Source organism: Musa acuminata, chromosome BXJ1-9 (genome assembly GCF_036884655.1).
Source record: "Musa acuminata AAA Group cultivar baxijiao chromosome BXJ1-9, Cavendish_Baxijiao_AAA, whole genome shotgun sequence".
Lineage (NCBI taxonomy): Eukaryota > Viridiplantae > Streptophyta > Magnoliopsida > Zingiberales > Musaceae > Musa > Musa acuminata.
The window spans coordinates 1799065-1822187 of NC_088335.1; the positions used below are offsets into that span (position 1 = coordinate 1799065).

The window sequence follows — 23123 nt, forward strand, 5'->3', positions numbered from 1 at the left end:
ATCTTTCGACGACCTTTGCCAGTTGTTTAGATTCTCATCATGCAGGCAACAGAGATCTCTTTTTATTAACCTTCCGAACAAGAAGATGGAAGCTAGAAAATTCAAGCCACGATCTCTTCCAAAGGTATCTCAAACAACTGCTTTGATTTGTATCAGATGATTATTATTCGGTATGCATATTACAACTTGCAATCTAATCTGGCTTGTAATGAATGACAAAGAGTTGCTGTTCTTTACCTGGAGGAACTGATCTTGAACACAACTATTTTATCTTAGTAAGAACTTGGAAGTGTAAAAATCACAGGGATCCCACAGATTTCGCACAAGCAACATTTCCAGCATTATGATTGATTGGGTCAAACATTTTGGTTCACCACTATGTCTAATCAACCTCTTCATTAGAAATGTCTCCAGAATCTAACAGAAAAAGACTTTCATGTTTGGACAATGAAAGGAAAGAAATGACATGAACATAACATAAGGCAGAACATTAGAAACCAGGGAAACAGAAACCCAGGATGCTCCATCTGATCTAGCCATAACAAAATGATCTTGTCTCACAGCCTCCTCAATGACTATAGGATTCAAAGTCAAACAAAGGCACCTTGTTTAAATAGATATGCAACTAATGGTGTTCCATGATAAAGTTGACCAGAATAGGGTGCAAAACACACCGGGAATAGTTAATAGAAATGAATTGAACTCCATATTATTGTCGCAATCTATGAAAAGTTTAACACAAACAGTGACTATGAAATTTACAATCAGAGTTAGGGACTTGAGTCAAATATTTAGAAGACTTCTCTAAACCTCCAAAGATGAATCAAATAATTGATCAACCATAGAGGGTCATTATCTTTCTTTCAAACAAATAACAAGAATTTATCATTACTACAGAAATAGCATGGATAATTTACAATGGAACTATTAGTGCCAACACCATGGCAAAACAAAGAGTTTTTGACAGCAAAAATCAAGCAACTGAAACAAGATTTAAGAGTTCAAACTGCTGATTAAAATTATCAAGGGATCCTGATGAAATTTGTTTATCCACATTTTGGGAAAGACAAAATGCACTCATGTGAATGGTTATCACAATTAAGTCTACTTAAGTAACTAAAAAAACTCAATTTAAGTAATTAAGACAAGTAGCAGCTGGAAAAACTTAGCATCAATCTTGTGTTTCTTTCTTACCCCCCCAAAAAAAAACTATACTTGTACAACTCAAGCACACCTAGTATAAAAGCCATTGCCAAATTTACTAATTTTGACAGATCCCACTATCTCTTTCAGCATATTAAAATACTTCCTACTGAATCCATGATCAAGGCAGTATGAATCAAACAAAAAATTACAGCCAAATTCGTTCAGAATCTTGCTAATTACACTTTGCAAATAACCTTAGATCACACCACATAAACAGAGCTTACTTCGAAGTGTAGATATGAAACAGAGTAGCAATAAGATCTTATGATTAGTAACGCTATCATGTAAGGTGCTCTGCATATTCTCTAAATGTACTTTGGCAAGGGACTCGGCTAAAGAATCTGGGATGCTGGCCTTACAAATTTTATACAATTGAAAACAAAGAACTATCTGTAAATCTGTTTATATCAATTCTTGATTTAATTCTACTCAAGCATTTATCATTTTGCATAATATTTACTCATAATAATGTTGCCATCAAAAACATGTGTAACCCCCAACCGGGACTAGCAGAAGTCTATAAATTAGGATGAAAAGCTTACCCATTTAAATCAGCAGGATAATTCTTAGATCTAGTCTTTTATATTTGACTGCTCCCTTCCAAACAAATCATTTTAGCGAATTCTTCAGGAGCCTTGGTGTGGATGTGGAAAGCTGGAATTCCTTCGATCATCTGAACCTGATTCTGTCAATTATGTTCAAAAAAATTATTTGTTTGAACTATTACAGTTGAGAAACTGTGGAATATGTGTCTGTACCACAAACTCTTATTACTTGTTGTGTCTATAAAGATTCATGTCTAATTAACTCGGGCAAGTTACTTGCATTTACACTTTTTGCATTTACACTTCATGATTTTCATAATATGTTCAAAATATAATACTTTCACAACTTAATAAAAGTGTCAAACTAGCCCAAACTAATTTTGCAGAAAGTTTTGTTAGTTAAATCATACTTGTGTGCGGCTTTATTGTACTCCTGGAAGGAAGCAAGAGTAGGTTTGTAGTCGCCATAGGTTCATCTTTGCTGCACAGAATGATGCAACTTACTGTTAGCATCAGTCCTGGGATTCACTAGCTTGTATCTGTCATGAAATATTTTCAACATCTTAATCGAGCTAAAGCCTGCCACCTTCGACCGATCACAATCATCTAGCAAAACATTTCTGGCACCTTACCGTAAATCATAATCATATAGTAGACAACGAGTAGTTGTGAACGAATGATACAGCTATCTGATTGAAATTCAAATAGTAGATAATCTGACTGACTTTGGTGTTAAGTGACAATAGATTATTGGGTCTGGTTTGCACTCATGAAGATAAATTATGCTCCTGAATCAAAAAGAAACCAATACTTTGTCAAAAAGAAATCTATTTTTCATATTGATTTGGCTTGCAGCATGAGAATTTGTTAATGCCATTAGTATGAATGCTGTTCAAAATCTACATGTCCACAATCATTATTTTACATTTGCATAATACAAGCAGAGAAGAGGAGGCAAGAAAGGGAATGGTAATGGGTGGCACCAATAAATATGAGAAAACCAGCATCAGGTATGCAACAAGGATAAAACAATAAACTTCGCCATGCAAGCAAGCAAGCAGAAAAGCATAGCTTAAAATTTTCACCGAAAAGTAAAGCTTCTTCAATGAGAATTGAGGGGGGGAAAAAATGTAAGCACACACATTACCAACAGCTATACGAGGAAATAGGCAGTCAAAACAGAGAGGAACTTTTTCTCTTTTTTTTTTCTCAGTAAATAATGAAGACAAAAAAGACCATCGACTGCACACGTTTAGCATCTAAATAATATCAATTTCATTTCAATCTTATGAATACTGTAAAAAGATAAAACCAAAGATATTATTCTTCTCTGAGTCAAGAAAAAAAAGGGTTTCAACAAGTTAAACTGGCAGGAACAGTAGCAGCTATGATCAATTCAAATGATTGATTGATTTATGCCAAAATTCGTAGCACACTTTGATGCAGAAGACCAAATGATATTTGGTCTTGAAGCAATATATTTGCACTACTGTTGAAGCTTCACCTCTGCAATGTTGCAGTTGCCTTCACATCCGTTATCCTAATTAAAGTTCCAGTCACGCTTATGAAAGAGCATCAGGGCATGCAAGGATTCTTTGTTTTGCCCCCAAGAAAAGAAGATGCCTGTTCAATCAAAACATTGGTGATGCAATGCTTTAATTAAAAGCTGTAAGATTCTTAGTAAAGAAGAGGAAGGTTATCACAATCATGCTCCCTCGGAGCATCGGAGAAAGGCAAACGGTGAGGAAAAAGAAACCCGTTTGCCCGGTGTCTTGACACAGACGAAAGAAGAAAAGAACTAAGAGAAAGAATGAATGAGGGGTAGAGAATCGTAGGCGACCACAACTTCTTTTGCTCCCTTACAGCTCGCTCGCTTGAGACTGAGACAACATCTTTTGCTCCTTTACAGCTCGCTCGAGACAAAGATTGTGAGATTGCAGGAGAGCCACGCAAATGTAGCTAACTATAGAGAAGAATGAAGAATTACTTGGATGATTGATTCGTTACTTGCGCAGATCGTGAAGGTAGATTCCAAGTGCGTCATTGTATCGGTGGCACCACCCGGATTAGCTTTCATCAAGCATTATTGGTTGCTTGGGATGAAAACAAAGTGATGTACGAAAAGGAACAACTATGAGGCACAAATACTTGTAGATTCCAAGTGGGTCGAGTACTACCAATCCACTGCTCGATTGATAATCTAGAGTTCCATAGCTGCAACCCTGACATCAAAGCCATGGCGTTGGCACTAGATCTGGAGCGCGTGCTATTGCATATACTGCCGATGCCTGCGATGATGGCGCAGGGGCAACTTCTAGGCATGCCAAACCACATGGAGATGATTCGAGACCGCCTCTGGGCTATCAATGGTATGATCTTCGACGCTGAGCTTCGAGCGTTGAAGGAGCCGGAGTTGGAGGAGTGGGTGACCGACGTCGGTGCAGCCATTGTGGACGTCGACGATCTGCTCGGTAGGATCCATGACTGGCATCCAGGAGGAGGAGCGGCTGCAGCATCGAATCGCTCGTCACGCTCCATTTGCAGCATTCGAGTGGCCTCTCGCCAACCCATTCTGTTGGAGCTAAAGGAGATGGTGCGCAGGCTTAACTATCTGGTGAGGAGGGGGTCTGTGTTGGGCCTCTCGAAGGAGATACTGGAGTCTGTGGATCCACGACAAGAAGAAGAAGAGTACTCCACCGTCCTAAGAGAAGAGGTGGTGGGACGCAACGAGGATGTAGAAAAAATCATCGACATTTTGCAGCAACAACAGTCTGGCGATTGTGATGAATGGCTGCTCATAGATGGCAATAATGGGAAGACGACCCTTGCTCGGTTGATTTACCACCACCCCTGGGTGCAGGAGCAATTCCAACATCGAATCTGGGTGGATGTCCCAAACAATTTTTATTTGGATCCCATGTGGATCATGAGAGAATTCACGAGATCAATAACCGGGGAGCCATGCGAGGACATCTGGCTATTCTTCGATGGAATCCAAGGAAGCAAATACTTGCTCGTTCTGGATGATCTCTACGCCGGGGAGGAGAAGGATAAGTGGCTCCAATCGGAGAGCTTTCTATTGCTCGTCGGCGTGTACATATGGTTGAGTATACAAGATGACGTGGTCAATAATGAAGACGTCTTCCATGTGTTAGCTTCCGAAGGCCTTCTGTCGTATTCAGACATCGTAGGGACGGAAAGGACATATATGAAGGCCCCCGATTCTGCACTATTTTTATTTAGTGTCATAAAATATTGTTATATCTTGACGAAGGCTTATTCGGATTCAACAATCCCACCACAATGTTTCTATCTACGTATGTTGGTCGATTCCAATAAGATCATATTTCCAACGATCTTGTCGAGAGGGGTAAACAAGTTAAGAGGTTTGATATTAGAACGGAAGGAGATGGATTTTCAACACAAATATCATATCCTACATATTCCACAAGGTATGTTTACCAATCTTATACATCTACGTATTTTATGTTTACGAGCTATCAGAGTCCAGCAGCTACCTGATACAGTGGGCGAATTGCTTGTCTTAAGATACCTCAATCTTTCTCAGTCCGAGATCCAAGTACTTCCTGAATCCTTGTGCAAGCTCAAGAATCTACGAGTCTTAAATCTAGCCTATTGTGAAAAGCTTCGGAACCTACCGAAACGAATACATAATCTTGAGAATTTATATATTTTAAAACTAGCTTATTGTACAAAGCTTCAAATGTTACCTATTTCGGTCACCAACCTCGTAAAACTACAAGAGTTAGATCTGGAAGGTTGTCGATGGCTTGTTGAATTACCCGAGGGTTTGAGTAACATGAAAAAGTTGATAGGTCTCAATGTGTATAAATGTCCATCGAATCAAATGCCACATGAAATAAGTCAGATGAGCAACCTTCTGAAGTTGTCGGGATATAACGTAATTGGTGGTCTTGGAAATACCTTCTCGAAGTTGCAATCGTTGATGAATCTAAAAGTATTATGGCTACAAAATCTTGAACAAGTGTCAAATTTAGAAGATGCTTCGACTCTTTTAAAATTGCATGATGTACTTCCACGACTCACGTATTTGAGGTTAAAGTGGAAACGGGACAATACGGATGACATGAGAACCTCTGAATTGGTTTCGCTACAACTACTCGAAGGCCTCCAACCCAATCCAAACTTGAAAAAATTAGAGATTATTTTATATGCCGGCAAGGAATTTCCAGTATGGATAAAAAAGGGGTTTGACTATCACCACAAGTTGGAAGAGATCAAACTAATCAATCTCAAGAGATGTAAAAAGCTACCGTCACTCGGAGGACTACACGATCTCAAGATTATCGAGATAAGCGGTATGGATTTAATCGATGCTATGGATGAAGCATTCTACGGTGAAAATGAAAATGGGACATTTCCTAATTTGGAAAAACTCATATTGTCCGATATGCCTGCACTAGAAAAATGGTTAAAGGTGGAGCGGCGACGAGAACGTTTGTTCCCGAGCCTTGATGAATTGACAATAATCCAATGCCCAAAATTCGAAGCTTTAGAGGTGGATCTGGAGGTCACAAGATTGAGTATTTGGTTGGACAATAAGATGCTGCGGACATCTGAATTCAAGGGTTGGCATAACCTCCAAAGTATGGAGCACTTGGAGATAGTTGGATGCAAAGAGATGAGGCGTTTGCCACAGGACATGAAACGATGTGTTAAACTTCAGAAGTTGAGAATTATCGGATGTGACAATTTGGACTGTTTGCCGGAGTGGCTGCAAGGATTTGAACGTCTGGATTCTTTATATGTATGTGGCTGCAGAGCTCTATCATCTATGCCAGAGGAGCTTAAACGACTGCCAAGCTTTGATGTTAAATATTGTCCGAAGCTGAGACTTTAACCAGCGGAGCAGAGTACGTTCTCCTTCTTTGGAATATTTTATACTACGATTAGAGCAGATTGAGATAGAATTAGCAATATTTCATTTCACTGTTCAGAAAACACCATCTGATTTCGGTAGCAGCATCAAATTCTCCATTTCTTCCTGAATCTTGTAAACATTTAACCCTCCCTCCCTCCCTACCTAACTGATGCTGTGGTAAGTCGTAGTTTCATTTCTTTTCCTGTAGTCAGAGATAATTGTAGAGATAATTGCCGGTAGTCAGTCAGTCTAAGATGAATTATATTTAATGAAACTGGACCAAGCAATTTTCCACCTGAATGTTGTTGTAATTAGTTCGATGCAACATAGAAAGTGTGTGTATGATTGTTATGCCATGTAACCACTATTATGACTGACTTCCGATGATGTCTAAATTTGAAGATGTTTTCGATGCCTTGGGGTCTTTTGTGGTTCTCTAATATGCTTGCTTTTCTACCAGACAACAAATTATCTTGGATTGGGTTCTTTGTTTTTGTGTGCCAGTCAGCGATTGACTTGCAAATGAAACCAAATCCGGATGTTAAGTTGGTTGTTAAGATTCAAAGTGGCAGAGATTTCCTACAAACTAAATGGTAGAGGATCTCTTCATCATCCACCTTCCTACCAGTTATTTTAGTAAACTATAAGTCTGAAATTAGATATGCTTCAGGATCCAAATCATCTCCAAGGAATTTGTCATACCAGACCATGTAGGTAGGTGTTAGACTATATTTTATTATTATTTTCTTAATAATATTGGATATTATATTTCAGTATACCATACCACCTGGGATACCAGAATCATATGAAGTCCAATAAATCGATATTAGATCGATATTCAAATCCCTAGACTTTTCTTCTATTATGACATTTGTTTGGTTTCATTATGCATTTTCTAGATATATTTTATGACCAAATATTATTTTTGTTCTAGGCTTTTGTAAAAGCTGAAAGACCAAGGTTTACTTTAAGCATTATTTTGATATCTTAATTTGTTTAATTTTCAAGATCAAGCGTAGCTAACATCATCTGTTTTACTTGTTTTCCTTTTTGTCAGAAGGAAAGATGGACTATGGCTCAAGAATTCGTCTGATAAATCAAGACAAGAACAAGTATAATACGCCTAAATATCGTTTTGTTGTTTGCTTTATATCCCGACGTTGAGTTGTTTATATTTTTTTTATTTACATTGCTTTGTAGTATCAATATGTGGTGTTCTTCAGTGAGTTCGTGGTTAAACCAACAAGAATACTGTTGTACAAATAATATCTTCAATAATTATTGCTCGAGATTTGGTACTTGCATCAGCCTATGTCAGCCTTTTCGACCTCCTTCCCTTTTGATTCTTCATCTTATATCATGAAGGTATTGATCCTCATTTCCTATTTCATTAAGCTGTTCTAAAACAATGGGATACAACTTAAATGCTTGATTTTAACTCTCCATCATGTTTCCGAGAGAATGGATCGTGAATCCATAACAACACTAGAGATAGGCACCGAGAGAGGAGTGGGCGAGAAGGCCAAGAAGGATTACTTTTGCCCTGTTTAGCAAGTTTGGCACGGATAATCTATATCACTCTTACTAGAACATGAACTCGTCGAGTCAAGTCTGAGAAGACATTCGATACATACTCTTGAGCTTCACGACTCTTGATCAAGTTTTGTAGGCATTCACTCCACAATATTGCAGACAGACACAAGAAGACAAGGAAAAGTCATCCACATATCGAGTAAATCCAACACTTTTTATTAACCTTCCGAACATCAAGATCGACTCTTCCAAAGGTATCCCAAACAACCGCCTTGATTTGTATCAGATGATTATTATTCGGTATACATATTACAACTTGCAATCTAATCTGGCTTGCAATGAATGACAAAGCGTTGCTGTCCTTTACCAGTAGGAACTGATCTTTATTAGGAAGCAGCGTCCGTCGACAAGAATTACATACTTGTGCTGCGACATCATCATAGTGAGAGCCAACTTATCACGGGATTATCTCCTGCAAAATGTCAAGAATTATGGCCCTGCACTGTGGAAAATTATCCATATGCAGCTATTTCATCTTGGTAAGAAATCTGAAAGGCCATGTGAACTGCAATAAACAAATATGAAAGTGCAAAAACCACAAGGATCCCACAGATTTCACATAAGCAACATTTGCAGCATCATGATTTGCTCAAGCATTTTGGGAATCCTTAGTATGCCTAAGGTATGTGAGGTCGAATGCAAATAATACCAGAGTGATATGACATTGTCTAACAAGTTTTCAAAATATCGATAAAAACAATGAAAAATAGTCTGATTCTTAAATGTTAATTTGAGAATGACATCGCAATAATTGACATACCAAGGAAGCCTAAAGTTGTCTTTCCATCGATTCTTTGGACAATTTGCATACATCTTGTCCAGTCGCAGAATTATCTCTGAGAATGTTGGTCGCACCATGGGCTGAGGATCCCAGCATTCTTCGATTAACCTGTATAATAGACATCACTAAATTGTACTTCATCTTATAAAAAATGTGCTTCAATAGTGCAGTACAATAAAGTAGCCCAAAGACGCAGATGAAATAAAATTTACGAGAGAATGAAATGTAGTGTATGATTTTCTTGAACAACCCAACAAAAGTTGCGAGTTCATCTTTGTCAAATAGAAAATTATGAGCTCCTATTAAGATGGAAGATTATAAAATTTGGTGACTCTTTAAGAAAACAGAAATTCCATACTACATAGGCTATATTTTTCCTAAATTCATAGGACGAGTTTGGATTACAACATTGATTTTTATGAGCTAAATCTGATGCAAAGAACAGCATTTTCTTCAAGTAGTGTTTTGATCTAAGAGAAAAAAATCCGACTAATCCTATATAACCAATATTTAGAAGACTTCGTTAAACTTCCCAAGATGAATCAAATAATTGATCAGCTATAGATGTTCATTATCTTTCTTTCGAAGAAATAAAAGAATTTATAATTACTGCAGAACTAGCATGGATAATTTATAATGGAACTACGAGTACCAACACCATGGCAAAACAAAGAGTTTTGACAGCAAAAATCAAGTACAGTAACTCAAATAAGATTTAAGAGTACTAACTGCTGATTAAAATTTTGAAGGGATCGATGCTCTTTGAAAAACATGTCTGGCACAATCACTCATTGTGACACAAAACTTCATGAAATTTTTTTGTCCACATTTTAGGAAAGACAAAATGCACTCATGTGAATGATTATCACAATTAACTCTACTTAAGTAATTAAAAAAAACTCAATTTAAGTAATTAAGACAAGTAGCAGCTGAAAAAACTTAGCATCAATCTTGTGTTTCTTTCTTACCCCAAAAAAAAAAAACTATACTTGTACAACTCAAGCACACCTAGGATAGAAGCCATTGCTAAATTTACTAAATTTGACAGATCCCACTATCTCTTTCAGCATATTAAAATACTTCCTATTGAATCCATGATCAAGGCACTATGAATCAAACAAAAAATTACAGCCAAATTCGTTCAAAATCTTGCTAATTACACCTTGCAAATAACCTTAGATTACACAACACATAAACAGATGGCTTACATCAAAGTGTAGATATGAAACAGCGTAGCAATACGATCTTATGATTAGTAACACTATCATATAAGGCGCTCTGCATAGTCTCTAAATGTGCTTTGGGAAGGGACTAGGCTAAAGAATCTGTGTTGCTGGCCTTAAAAATTTTATACATTTGAAAGAAAAAAAAAACTATCCGTAATTCTGTTTATATCAATTCTTGATTTAATTCTACTCAAGCAAAAATCATTTTGTACAATATTTACCAATAGTAACTTAGCTATCAAAAACTTGTGTAACCCTGAACTGGTACTAGCAGAAGTCTACAATTTAGGAAGAAAAGCTTACTCATTTAAATCAGCAGGATACTTCTTAGATCCAGTCTTCAATATTGGCCTGCTTCCTTCCAAACAAATCATTTTAGCAACATCTCCAGGAGCCTTGATGTGGGTGCGGAAAGCTGGAATTCCTTCGATCATCTGAACTTGCAGAAGACAGGGATATTTGGTCAATGAAAATCGAAGTTAAACTAATCTGCATAATATATAATATCTAACAGGAAAACAAGATTAATATAGCCAGGATGTACACCAGAGCATGGGAAAATGGCAAGCTATAACAGGATCAGTCTCTCATACATTTCTTCTGTAATTTCTACCACAACAATCATAGAAGCTTGATATTCAACTTATGAGCAAGGAAGAGAGAAGCCAAAAACAAATTATTCTAGTCGTAAATCATCATCAAATTTTCCTTGTTTCCTTTTCTAAACTTTCTATTTTGGATACTGCATGCGTCTACGGATAGAGCGGTCTGCACACCTGCATGCATGCTAGTAGTGAATACACAATGTACCAAAACAGGATGGGTGCATGCACATGCAGAGACAGAACTTCCAGCAGCTCTTCGAAATGTACAGGGTCAAACAAGATAAGTTCAGTCCAGATATAAGATCTAAAAGCTTAGAGCTAAATTCCTATGAATTAGGGTTCAACCTCGAGCTCTCAAAACAGCCCAAACATCAGGCAATGATTCACACTTGTCTAAGCTATAGCTCAATGCTTGTGCCTCAGCTTGGCCACCAGGGAGATGAGAATAATACAAAGAATAGAACACTTTTGTTATGTTATGTTGTTCTTTTATACATTGGTTTCAAAACGACCGTACTTTTTTCCAATGGTTATGGAGGCACCTTCAATTGTGCTTTGTGCTTGCACAGGAAAGGCGCATGCAGCCACATAGTGTTTCAACAGCCTCATGGCAAGGACCATCACAATAAAATCCATGATCTGAACCCATTCCTCAGCCCTCATATCAGGTACAACTCAACTACATCAAAGCATCGCTAAACTTCACAAAGTAGTTAACTTAATTTGAAATCTAAAAGCCCAGCCTACGAATGGAAACAACATAACATAAACAGTTAGAAATTGAGAGGGACAATGAGAGTATGGTTTAAATTATCGATTCGACTGGTATGTATCAACTAGTATTTAACAGTTCAAACAAGTATTGGTAATAGAACATACAGTAGAGTATCTATTTAGTAACACTGAGCAGTATAGGTTAGTATACTGTGCAGTATGCTGGTACAATACTGGTCCACTAGGTTATCAAAATTACTAACAGGTGCTTAAATTCACAGCTGAGATGTTCTAACTTTTCTATTGTCAGTAGCCTACAGTGAAAATGAAGCAGGAATGCACCAAATTAATTAGTCAAACAGAGACTATCGGAGATGGATTTGTGGCAAGAATTAGAGTAGGGAAGATTGAATCACTTGCCAAGGATCCAACATCCTACTTAATCTTCCTTTAAGCCAAAAAAGAACTAAGCAACGTGTAAACAGGGCATTGTCTTAAACATACAAAATTAAACTGTACATAAAAAAATATGGATGTTTCAACTTGATTTGGTTAAGTAATTAAAACCAAGAATGATTTTGGCCTGAAGACCTTACCAATCAAACAGTTGAATACACACACACAACTAAAAAGGGATAACTTTTACAATGACCTTAATGCATCCATGACATCATATAGGCAACCGAGTGAAATAGATTCACCAACTTTATACTATCAACATTTATAATCATCTGAGAATGTTCCAGAAAATAAATTTTAATTAAAGTGCTAGATAGGCATTTTAAAACAGCCCCAGCAAAGTCCATGCAAGTTCCACAACTGAGCTTAATTTAAGATAAATTCTACATGAACTTAAGCCGTACAAATTAGTCATAAATTCAATTTTAACTCATAACAACATCAACAATGTTGATGTACTGTGGAAGAAAATAAAATACTGGAAACCAGATAAACAGAAGAGAAATGAATCTGACAAACCTCATAAAGGATAAGACCGAAAGAGAATGAATCAACACTTTTATCAAATATTTCATTCTTGTACAACTCTGGTGCAATATATGAACCTGTAACAAATGACAAAGAAACACTTATAACTGGTTGATATAGGCTTATCAAAGAAAAAATAAACTAATAAAGCACGACACAGATGGAATTAAAATGCAATTGTAGTACCTGATTCTGTCAAATATGTTCAAAAACACATTTGTTTGACCTATTACAGTTGAGAATCTGTGGAATATGTTTCTGTACCATATAACTCTAAATACTTGTTGCATCTATAAAGATTCATGTCTAATTAGCTCAGGCAAGTTACTTGCATTGACTCTTTCCGACAATAGAAGCTCATAATGATTTTCCAAAATGATTTGAACTTTGGCAAGATCCTCATGATTCAAACTTCCTGATAAACCTTGATCATATGTTTTAAGATGAGAGTCATGTGTCACTCGAATGGTAGCAAAAAAAATGAGCGGTCCATTGGTGTTAATATGTGCTAATTCGTTAAAGTAAAATCCCAACAGCATCTGGCACGGTGCAGTTTGGAATTTTAGAAAAAATAGAGCATCCAATTTAAACTGAAATTAATAGTATAAAATCATACATCATATGAAAAAAAAAGGAGTAACAATATTATTCAGCCATAATGTATATAAAAAATACAAATTGAACAAATTTTATCCTTATGGATGTAATATATTTAGGTACATAATATCTTCAAAATATAATAATTTCACAACTTAAAAGAATCAGACCAAACCAAACTAATTTTGCAGAAATTTTCGATCGGTATGAATGTTTTGTTAGATAAATCATAACTGTGTGCACCCCTATTGTACTCCAGGAACTAAGAGTAGGTTTATTGTAGCCGTAGGTTCATCCTTGCTACACAGAATAATGCAACTTACTGTTAGTATCAGCCATGGGATTCACTAGCTTGTATCTGTCAGGAGATATTTTCAACATCTTAATCGAGCCAAAGCCTGCCACCTTCAACTGACCACCATCATCTAGCAAAACATTTCTGGCACCTTACCGTAAATCATAATCATATAGTAGACAACGAGTAGCTATGAATGACACTGCTACCTGATTGAAGTTCAGATAGTGGATAATCTTACTTTGGTCTTAAGTGACAATGGATTATTGGGTCTGGTTTGCACTCATGAAGATAATTTATGCCCCTGAATCAAAAAGAAATCAATACTTTGTCAAAAAGAAATTCATTTTTCATATTGGTTTGCAGCATGAGAATTTGTTACTGCCTATAATATGAATGCTATTCAAAATCTACATGTCCACAAGCATTAGTTTACATTTGCAGAATACAAGCAGTGAACAGGAGGCATGAAAGGGAATGTTAATGGGTACCACCAATAAATATGAGAAACTGGACAGTTAGCCAAAACCAGCATCAGGTATGGAACAAGGATAAAGCAATAAACTTTGCCATGCAAGCAAGCAGAAAAGCATAGCTTAAAATTTTCACCAAAAAGTGAAGCTTCTTCGTTGAGAATTGAGGGGGAAAACAATGGAAGCACACATTACCAACAGCTACGAGGAAATAGCTCAAGTGCTAAGCAAATAGGCAGCGAAAACAGAGAGGAATTTTTTCTTATTTTTCTCAGTAACCAATGAAGCCAAAATAGTCCATCTACTGCACATGTTTAGTATCTAAATAATATCAATTTCATTTCAATCTTATGATTACCGCAAAAAGATGAAACAACAGACATAATTCTTCTCTGGGTTAGAAAAAAGGGTTTCAACTAGTTAAGCTGGCAGGAACAGTAGCAGCTTAAACACATGCCTGGCGATGTCCAGGGCAAATCGAAGAGCTTTATTCATCCGTAGGCGTCCTTTATTTTTAAGATAGCTCCCCAGGTCACCCTAAGTTTCAAAAGAAGCAGAACATCTAAGAGGTCATAGTCATGAATGTACCATAATGCTGAGCCATTCTTACAAAAACTAGGTGTGTTATAACTCATAAGCATCTTAAGCAGTTGGAATGTAAATAGAAAGTTTAAATTAGTTTACTAAGAATCAGATAGAGAATGAATAATAACTAACACGTATAGAATGTCTCAGTGCTATGATCAATTCAAATGATTGATTTTTTGCCAAAATTTGTAGCATGCTTTACCAATAAATCTTACTTTTGGAAGATGCTCAGAAACGATCATCATGGGTAAATTCTGTGTAACAGCTCCAATAAACTGGACCACATTAGGATGTCGAGTCTTCTGCATCAAAGTGAGCTCATTCTTGAAAGAATTTCTGAAGACATAGAAGAAACATTGAATAAATTAAAAACCATAACAAATCAATTAAACTTGAAGAATCTGTATAACAGCATGCAGAAACTAAATGGTGGAATAACTTGCCAGTAATTTCAATTATTTCATGTAAGAGCAGAGCATCAATGATATGGCAGCAGCAAGTGAACTCTATCACATGATAAAAAAAACTTTCATAAACAACTTTATTAAACTAGATGCTGAAATACTATTTGTAGTGTTGAAGACAGAGATGTGATTGTGGAACTATGTTCACTTGATTCTCAAACTCGTTTGATATATGAAGATAGCTTTATATCCTACATAGATCCTTGTAGTTCTCGATTCTGTTTTTCTTTTTGTTTAGAGAACTTCAGAAGCTCACCCTTGCCTCAGTTTGCTTTGGCAAGGCAGCTCTGATGGCAAAGAGATCAACAATGATCATGCATTTAAGGCTATTCTAAAAACTAAAAAATGCATGATCATTATGCAAAATAGGTTATTCTAAAAGGAGTCTCACAGTCACGAGTACTCAACCCTTCATCCTTCAAGAATGATTGACTGGAATAGAATGAGTCAGTATATAATAACCATAACGGACCACATAAACACTCCACGACATGGTTGATGGCTATTGGTCAGAACCTAGTACGGCATAAGCAGGATAACTACGTCACTGCAATGTGCCTCTGAAACACATTCAGATTTAAAGAAAGGATCCACACCCTGAAACTAACATGATCAGGCCCTGAGACTGATCTTCTGATTGGATGTAAGGAGAAAGAACTGCTTGTTTAATATCAATACGATATTGAAACACCATAATACAGAAATTTATCGACATACCAGTGTTATGAACTTTGTATCATGCCAGAACAAAAAAAAAAAAACATTTAGCAGCTCACATGATGTAACTTCAACTAAGAGAAAGCAACTGATTCAACAATAAAATATTTCTACTGAAGTTGGATGCCAAATCAAATTATGTTATGACACAAAGATGTACCCCTAACCCTAGTAAACATGCAATCAAGAGAAATTTGTAACAAAATACATTTAATGCACCAAACATTTGGCTTATGGAAGAATGAACAAGTACATGGCAACTGGATCTGAATAGGCATCCTGATCAAGCATCTTCACAGAAACCTTTGTTCCATTCCACTTAGCTACTTGACATGTGCCCTGTTGTTTCAGCCAATGTCAAACGATGATCAACATAATTAAGAAACTAAATATTTCAAATGCAGCACGAGTAAACTACACGCAACAATGATCACAACAACAACAACAAACTCCCAACTTATCAGAAACAAATAAAAGGAACATTTCATGCAGCAATACTAATTTAACGGACAAAGAAACCAGAACTTAAAATGAATAACATATTAATCTAACAGAATCATACTAGTTGCAACAGGTCATATAATCAGAATACTTCGAGTACAACTACATAGCACCACATATGTGACATGCCAAAGGAATAACCATACATGTCTCGAATGACATTTTCAGGAGAGTGCTGGTATCCCAACAGCACTAAAAGAATGGAGCTGAGCTCGTCAGGACACTCCCTGTGCCAGTCAACAGATTGAAATTGGTGTGGCTATGTGCTACAACGGCCAACATCACTTCTGCATGTGTCAACACGTGATCCTTGATGATTGTAAAAAATGACATTTTATTTTTAAAACTCTAAATTTTCATGAATATAATGCTGCCCTGATTGGCATAACAATAGTCACACTGTTATGAGATGTTTATGGATTTATGTATTAGCCACCAAGCATCTCCCTGAATAAACAAATGAGTCAAACACTAGACAGTCCTGGCTCAAGCTTGGCTTATCCGTAACTTGTCTGCATTTTAGATAGTTCACAGTTCCATCGAACTCAGGCTGCTCGCAAACAACTCATCTAGTTGGGTTAAGCATTTTGCAGACACAAGGAACCCACCATAGGATTTTACTTTTATGAGCCAAATGCTTCGGGGACAACCTTTCTAAAATACAGACCTCTTCCTCTTTCAGAAAGAGGGGCATGTATTTTAATACAACTTGAGAGCAATAATATCTGAAACAAATCTCAATAAAGTGCAGAGAACATGCCTTTTGGAGTTCATCACCTCGCCGGAAGTGAAGTTCTGCTGGGTTCAGCTCATACTCAGGAACTTCTTGGGGATTATAAACTGTCATTGGAGTTTTTCTAGTTTTCTGTGAATACACAATAAAATTCAGAGATATACAGAATTTTGCAACAAAAATACTATTTTTTTCCTCAAAGAGACGCAAAATTTTCTGATTTTCCCTTATATTTGCAATGTATCCTACCGGGGTTTCGGCTCCTCTGGCCTTCAAGAGACCGTAGACCTCATCGTTCCCATAGTACTTAGCATCCGCAGAAGCCTGCAATTAGTTAAGACAACTGTCGATTATATACTGCTAATCGCAGACCAGTAGACATCACATTGTTAGAGATGGAAGTGTAAGGTTGATGGATTCTGAACTCATAGAACATTCCATTTCCGGAATATTCTAGTATCACACAGCTCACGTTCCAAAGGAAGTAAATCTTGAGAGAGACAGAGAGGAAAGTGTGTGAGCGCCATACCGTGCTTCCCCACCGATCTCTAGCATCAATGTTGGCCCGCCAGCTGAGCAACAGCCTGACGACATCCACATGCCCTTCACACGCGGCGATGTGCAACGCCGTCCTCCCGTCGAGATCGATGCTGTTCACGTCTAACCCATCCTTGAGGAGGTCCTCGACCCCCCGGGCGTCCCCCTGGCACGCCATGAACATAAGCCGCATGGTGGCGTCCAGATTCTCCGGCAAACCGAGCTCCCCCCTCACGGGGCTCCGCCGGTTGGGATCGAGCGACGACTGCCGCCCGAAGGTGAACCGGCTGGCGCTACCGAGCCTCGGGTCGAGCGAGGCCTGCCGCCGGAGGCTGAACCTGCTCTTCGACAGCGACCCCAGCGAGAGCTGCCGCGAGACCCCCCGCTTCAGCTTCGCCACCACGTCCATCCCCGCAAGACTCAGTCTTCGAAACCGAATCAAAACACAATATTGGTCCACCGACGTACAAGCAAGATCAAATCTTGAAGCCGGAAACGATAAAACTCGGAGACGATTTCCGATCCTAACGAGATTAGGGTCGATACCGGAGACAGGGAGCTCGAATTGGAGCTGGTGAACGACGATTTTGCCGATAAACGGGAAAGGCAAGAGACTTTGAATCTTTGGGACGGACGAAGAGAAGAATGGATACTTCTGGAGAAGAATTCGAAACCTTATCCTGCGGGCGTCGACTTTATTCTGCTTCGAAGCCAGGGGAATAGTCGGCAAGGGTGACGGGTTCGGAAGGTTGTGCGGATCCTTTCCAACAGAACCTCTCACTAAAACATTTGCAATTCCTTTTGCTCGTTTGTGAGGACAAGGGATCCCATCTCTTTGACGGGAACCAATGGTGGAGGATATCGAGACGTTTGTACTGCTTGGATAGGATCCCTTCACTTCAAGATTTTGTGGGGGAGGGACGGGAACGGCGCGGGGGAGAAGATGAGTGAGGAGGAAAAGCGTAAATACCAGGCAATGCAGTAATGCTTCTGTGACGCGTGTCCTGTGCACCCGTCATGTGGGACCCGCCAAATGGGCGTTGCGTCCTCCGGTTAGTAAATGGTAAACGACGCGGGTTTCAGAACGAGTACGGTGAGGAATTGGGAGACGAACATGAAGTCCTCAAATTTAATATCGATTATTTTAATATATTGTATATTATATTATAGATATGACTTAAGCAAAAGAAAAATATCAAAATAAAATAAACGTCTTATAAAATATAAATTATTGAAAGAAAAAAATATGATGACCAATAAAATCAAGTCGAGTGATTTTCATGGGATATGGCAACATCAAGACAATGTCATTTTATGGTATATGTTTGCATTATTTTAATTCTTCTTATTTTATTTAATATGATATTAATCGGATCAAACTTCGGATCATTGATTTAGTCAATGGTTAAATCATATATTCTATTTAAAAAATATTATATGCTAAATTAATTTTTTTAATAAATAATAATATTTATAATATAGTGAAAGAGAATGATTGAGACAAAACATATACATCGTAAAGATTTGTGTAGATTCTTTTCTTCCATCCTTGTAATGAAAAGACATTGATGATCATGAAATGATAAATAAAAATTGATGATATTTTAATATCCTTAAAATTCAAACGATCTAATTTATAAACCGAATTGGTCGATGATTGTGTCTCAATTATCGATCAATTTTTATAACTCTTAAGTTTTGGTATCTATTCTTCCTATGGAAAGCTTGTCATGCAATCATTAGAGCAAGCATTTGAATCTTCAAAGAGAGCCATTAAGCATTCATCTCGTGTTAAAAGGACAATGGGCAGTGATGGTGACGACGAGCTGTCTCCACCTTGTCATGGCCTACCATGTCACCGTCATCTTAATCTAAGGTGGATCCAAAAATTGACAAGAAGCTATCCCTAACTTGACGAGGACCGAACACCTTCTTCCACTGTCCTCATCATGCTCGAAGGGCAGCCGACCTCGAGGTCTTCCATGGTGTCGATAGTTTTGACTTCCATCTTGATGTGGATTAGGAAAGAAGAACGAAAGAGAACGAAAGAAAATTGAATATTCTCCTCGGTGCAACCTTTAGTTAATGATCCTAAATCACTCGAATCGAAAATTAGAGAAAGAGAGAATCATTTTGTTATTATAGAGAAGAATATAAGAGATAGATAAGATAATATAGGCTTAGGAAAGGTGATAGTTTTAAATGACTTTTCGTTTAAGTAAAGTTGTGCATCAAGATTTGTGATTGTATATATTAGTAATGTATCGATTACGATTTAGATCATCATCATATCGATCTATATTAATGTACTGAATATATGCTTTAAATATTATAATTTTTTTAAAAATAATTAAAAAAATTACGTCAAGCAATATAAATCTTAGATTATTAAACAATACATGTCCAGGCGATATGATACATCAACATAGAAGATCAATTAAATAAGTACTATCGATATCAAATCCGTTTCAGATAGTATTACACCGCTTGGTGTGCATATTACCTTACACTTTTATCATATTTGAACAAATGCTATATTCGTTGGCTGCAAATTATAACCTCCTTCATAAGAAAATTCTCAATTATTTGTTTGATGAAATAATAAATACCAAAATAATAATTTGATCAGATTTTAGATTGAGATAGGAAGTGGGTTACTATAGTTATTAGATCCAATTAATAAATAGCTACTAGGGTTAGATATAGAGATGCAGACATGTATTGCCATTTAAGAAGAAGTACTTGCTATCAGTATCAACACCATGCAATGAAGCAAAACATTCATTTTAATGAAAGCAAATTTAATGCATTGTGGTGGTCTCCTTCACCAACAACTACTATCCACCTTCTTCGATTGATTTTATTCAGAAAAAACATATGTGATGCCATTCATGATAACCTACGAGGCCTCACCTTCTTGTATCTTTTCTTCTTTCCACTTAAATGGTAGGTGCGACATAAACATCCATTGTTTGACCAGACCTTTCAGAGAGAGATGCATAGATGGCAATCCCATCCTTCAGAAGAAGAATTCAAATAAGCATGATGAAGCTAAGGGGAGACTTGAGACTTGAGACTTGAGACCTGGTAAAAGATGAGGGCTGTATGCATTCCCACTCCCTTTGGACTTGTATTACTGGAGTGGAGCATACGTCCCTTCGTCTTGGTAGGAACATGGTGTCGGCACTGACCAAGATTTGCATCTGAAGAGGTCTGCATTAATGGAGTTTGTGACACTGGAACTGCAAAGAGAGTTATAGAGTCACCATCGAGTTGAGAAGCATCATGTAGATAGATAGAGACTACCTCTAATATTGGCCAGCACTTATGGCAAAGTGTTTCTTGTTCAAGAATTAGAGATCATTTGTCCCTTCTGAATTGGTTATTCATTTCGATCATTCATCTATTTTGGTTGGACTTTCTTTAACATACTGACTAGTAGAAAGAAGATATGGAGAAGAAAAGTGGTGAAAATTAATTTATTCTTTTATCTTTCATTTAACTAACCATTAAAAGAAAAATAGATTTACTTTAAATATTCATCTAGGCGATGGTGTACTGGATTCCCTAATAAAAAAAATAAAAAATTTTATAAAGTCAAATCTTGATTATCAAAGTTGGATACTAATTTAGAGTCAACTAAGATCCTTTTATCCTGAGAAATTAGTGAATAATTTATCCTCACATGTTTTCCAAATTTATAAGACTGCATCAAGATGTTATTAATAAGACTCATTTGAACTTAAGTTATTAGATGACTTAACAAATTTAATTGAGTTTTTTTATTGAAAAAAATATTTCTCAACGTACCTAAAGAGTCTTTTTTTTATTAGCCTTCGAATATTGTTACCTTCACGATAAATATTAATTATAAAAATAATGGTATGCTTCTCTCGAACCTATCTATGGTGGTGGTATGTCGAACATAATAATATTAGATCATTTATTCATATGCTATTATTAAATGTTTAAGATTTATTGTCAATATATGGATCACATACTATCGTGATATTGATTAAGTCATTGTTTTTTAGACTCCTTTCATAAATTTTTTTCTCATTTTCTTTTTGTTACTTTTTCTAATATTCATATCATGTCATTATTCCTAAATCAGATTTGAATCTTATTAATAAATTTTTATTTTTCTCTTTCTTTTATGCGACCTTTTCTGATGCCAGTATAAACTGTACAAGGAGGAAGCGATTCACACCCGGCCAAACTCGTTCAAAGGAGGACTGAGTCACCCGTGGAAATTTTCCTCGAGGGCCACGTAGCTCACGGGTGCAATGTGTGTGCCGGTTCATTTCAACAGGCTACGTGTCCCCAGAAAATTTTCATTGGTGACTCAGTCCGCAAGACAACCAAAGCTTAGGTTGGGCTGGACACAGATTTGGGCTTCAAAGTTCTCTGCTTCTGATTGGACCATTAGAAGCTCAAAATATTAACTTGAGACCAAAATCACAATTATGTTTAGCTTTTTCTATGTTCTTATCAAAATTTACCACACTTGCATACCTGTCTAGATTTGATTTTTTTTCTTTATCTTATATGTGTCCATTGGTTTATTTTTGTCACAAATTGTTCATGGCAAAAGTAATTATTTGGACACTTTCCTATTACTCGCAGAAAATACTCTTTAATTGTAAAATAAAATTTGTTAGAAGCACAAAAAAAAAAGAAAAATATCAGAAAAAAAAACTTGTTTAATGATTATATTAAAATATTTTATCATATATTTAGATTACTATAAGAAAATTATCCTCTAACCCAATTTGGTTCGAAATAGAATAGAATCAATCATGAACCGAAATTAATAAACAGGATCGATGGTTTGATGATTCTAAATCGAACGAAGTCATACGATTCCAATCGAAGTCACCTTTCGTTCCTCTAATCTCTATCTCTTCTTCCATCAAGCATAATAATCTAAGTTCCTATATCTTCCTCTGTCAAACTGCTGGCGGAGCATTTGTTTTCTTATAAATAAAAAACCAATTTATGGAAGAATTTAGAAAGGTTACATCATTCTTGAACGTGAAGGTTTAGGTTTCTTGTGTAGCAACCAAATGAAAAGATCCAAGCAATCCGTAGCTTCTTCTTCTTCTTGGTTTCTGCAGAAGAGGAAGACTCCTCAAGCAATCTAATCTGCAGAAGAAGAGATCCATTCCCTCCCATGTGGTATGCTACTAACAAATAGCTCGAGTTATGAGGAAGCAACATGAAGTACGGCACACCGTACTCGTTAGGCTTGTAGAGCTGACAAGCTCCCGAGTCAACTGTTGAGGTTGCAGGAAAGTGATTCTTCCGTCACCTAATGCTTCGCAAGTCATCCACAAGAGTGAGAGACACCTACGATCTCACGCGCAGCAGACCTTTATTCGTGCTGCAGAGAAGACATTAAAAGAGAGAACCTTTGCAGCCAAACCAGGAGGTGGAAGAGGTGGAAATATAAATGATAGGAACATGGGCTTACAGGATAAACCTCGGTCCGAGTCGAGGAATTCATCGAGGTAGCTGTGCTGGAAGATCTGGAATGAGGTGCATGATTGCTGAGACAACAAGGCAAGCAAAGCCGATGGCACAAGGCTTCTCTGACATGCCAATTCCAATTCCCATGCGCATGTGTTTTGGTGCGAAGTCAAGCGTGGATCGATGAAG

The 23123-nt window shown here is 37.0% G+C and overlaps 2 protein-coding genes across 4 annotated transcripts; one reads left to right on the plus strand and one right to left on the minus strand.

The window, feature by feature from the left end:
- Positions 1 to 1771: 1771 nt before the first annotated feature.
- Positions 1772 to 18162, minus strand: LOC103996767 (integrin-linked protein kinase 1). 3 transcript variants are annotated; one of them, XM_018817976.2, is made up of 13 exons: positions 18012 to 18162; positions 17458 to 17890; positions 17178 to 17252; positions 16956 to 17060; positions 15948 to 16033; positions 14729 to 14849; positions 14383 to 14462; positions 13694 to 13756; positions 13481 to 13596; positions 12552 to 12637; positions 10558 to 10688; positions 9008 to 9136; positions 8381 to 8659 (listed from the first exon to the last, which is right to left on the minus strand). In XM_018817976.2, the coding sequence occupies exons 2-13, from the start codon at positions 17872 to 17874 to the stop codon at positions 8653 to 8655; spliced, it is 1416 nt and encodes a 471-aa protein (XP_018673521.2). In that variant the 5' UTR covers positions 17875 to 17890; positions 18012 to 18162; the 3' UTR covers positions 8381 to 8652. The 3 variants fall into 3 exon arrangements, with proteins under 3 accessions (XP_009416029.2, XP_018673521.2, XP_009416028.2); XM_009417753.3 differs by having other exon boundaries at positions 17458 to 18140; XM_009417754.3 differs by lacking the exons at positions 8381 to 8659; positions 9008 to 9136; positions 10558 to 10688 and adding an exon at positions 1772 to 1879 and having other exon boundaries at positions 17458 to 18144.
- Positions 3942 to 7952, plus strand: LOC135592376 (disease resistance protein RGA2-like). The gene is made up of 2 exons (XM_065081789.1): positions 3942 to 6646; positions 7712 to 7952. Exon 1 carries the CDS (start codon positions 3988 to 3990, stop codon positions 6631 to 6633), a length of 2646 nt encoding a protein of 881 aa, XP_064937861.1. The 5' UTR covers positions 3942 to 3987; the 3' UTR covers positions 6634 to 6646; positions 7712 to 7952.
- Positions 18163 to 23123: the final 4961 nt, after the last annotated feature.

What these genes read in the sequence shown, in the direction of transcription:
- LOC103996767 (XM_018817976.2), bottom strand. Translation starts at nt 17,874, where the DNA reads ATGGACGTGGTGGCGAAGCTGAAGCGGGGGGTCTCGCGGCAGCTCTCG. An exon ending in TCGGTCTTATCCTTTATGAG is followed by an intron (nt 10,689 to 12,551) that starts GTTTGTCAGATT and finishes CTGCAAGTTCAG; the next exon opens with ATGATCGAAGGAATTCCAGC. An exon ending in TATCCTGCTGATTTAAATGA is followed by an intron (nt 9,137 to 10,557) that starts GTAAGCTTTTCT and finishes TCTATTATACAG; the next exon opens with GTTAATCGAAGAATGCTGGG.
- LOC135592376 (XM_065081789.1), top strand. Translation starts at nt 3,988, where the DNA reads ATGGCGTTGGCACTAGATCTGGAGCGCGTGCTATTGCATATACTGCCG.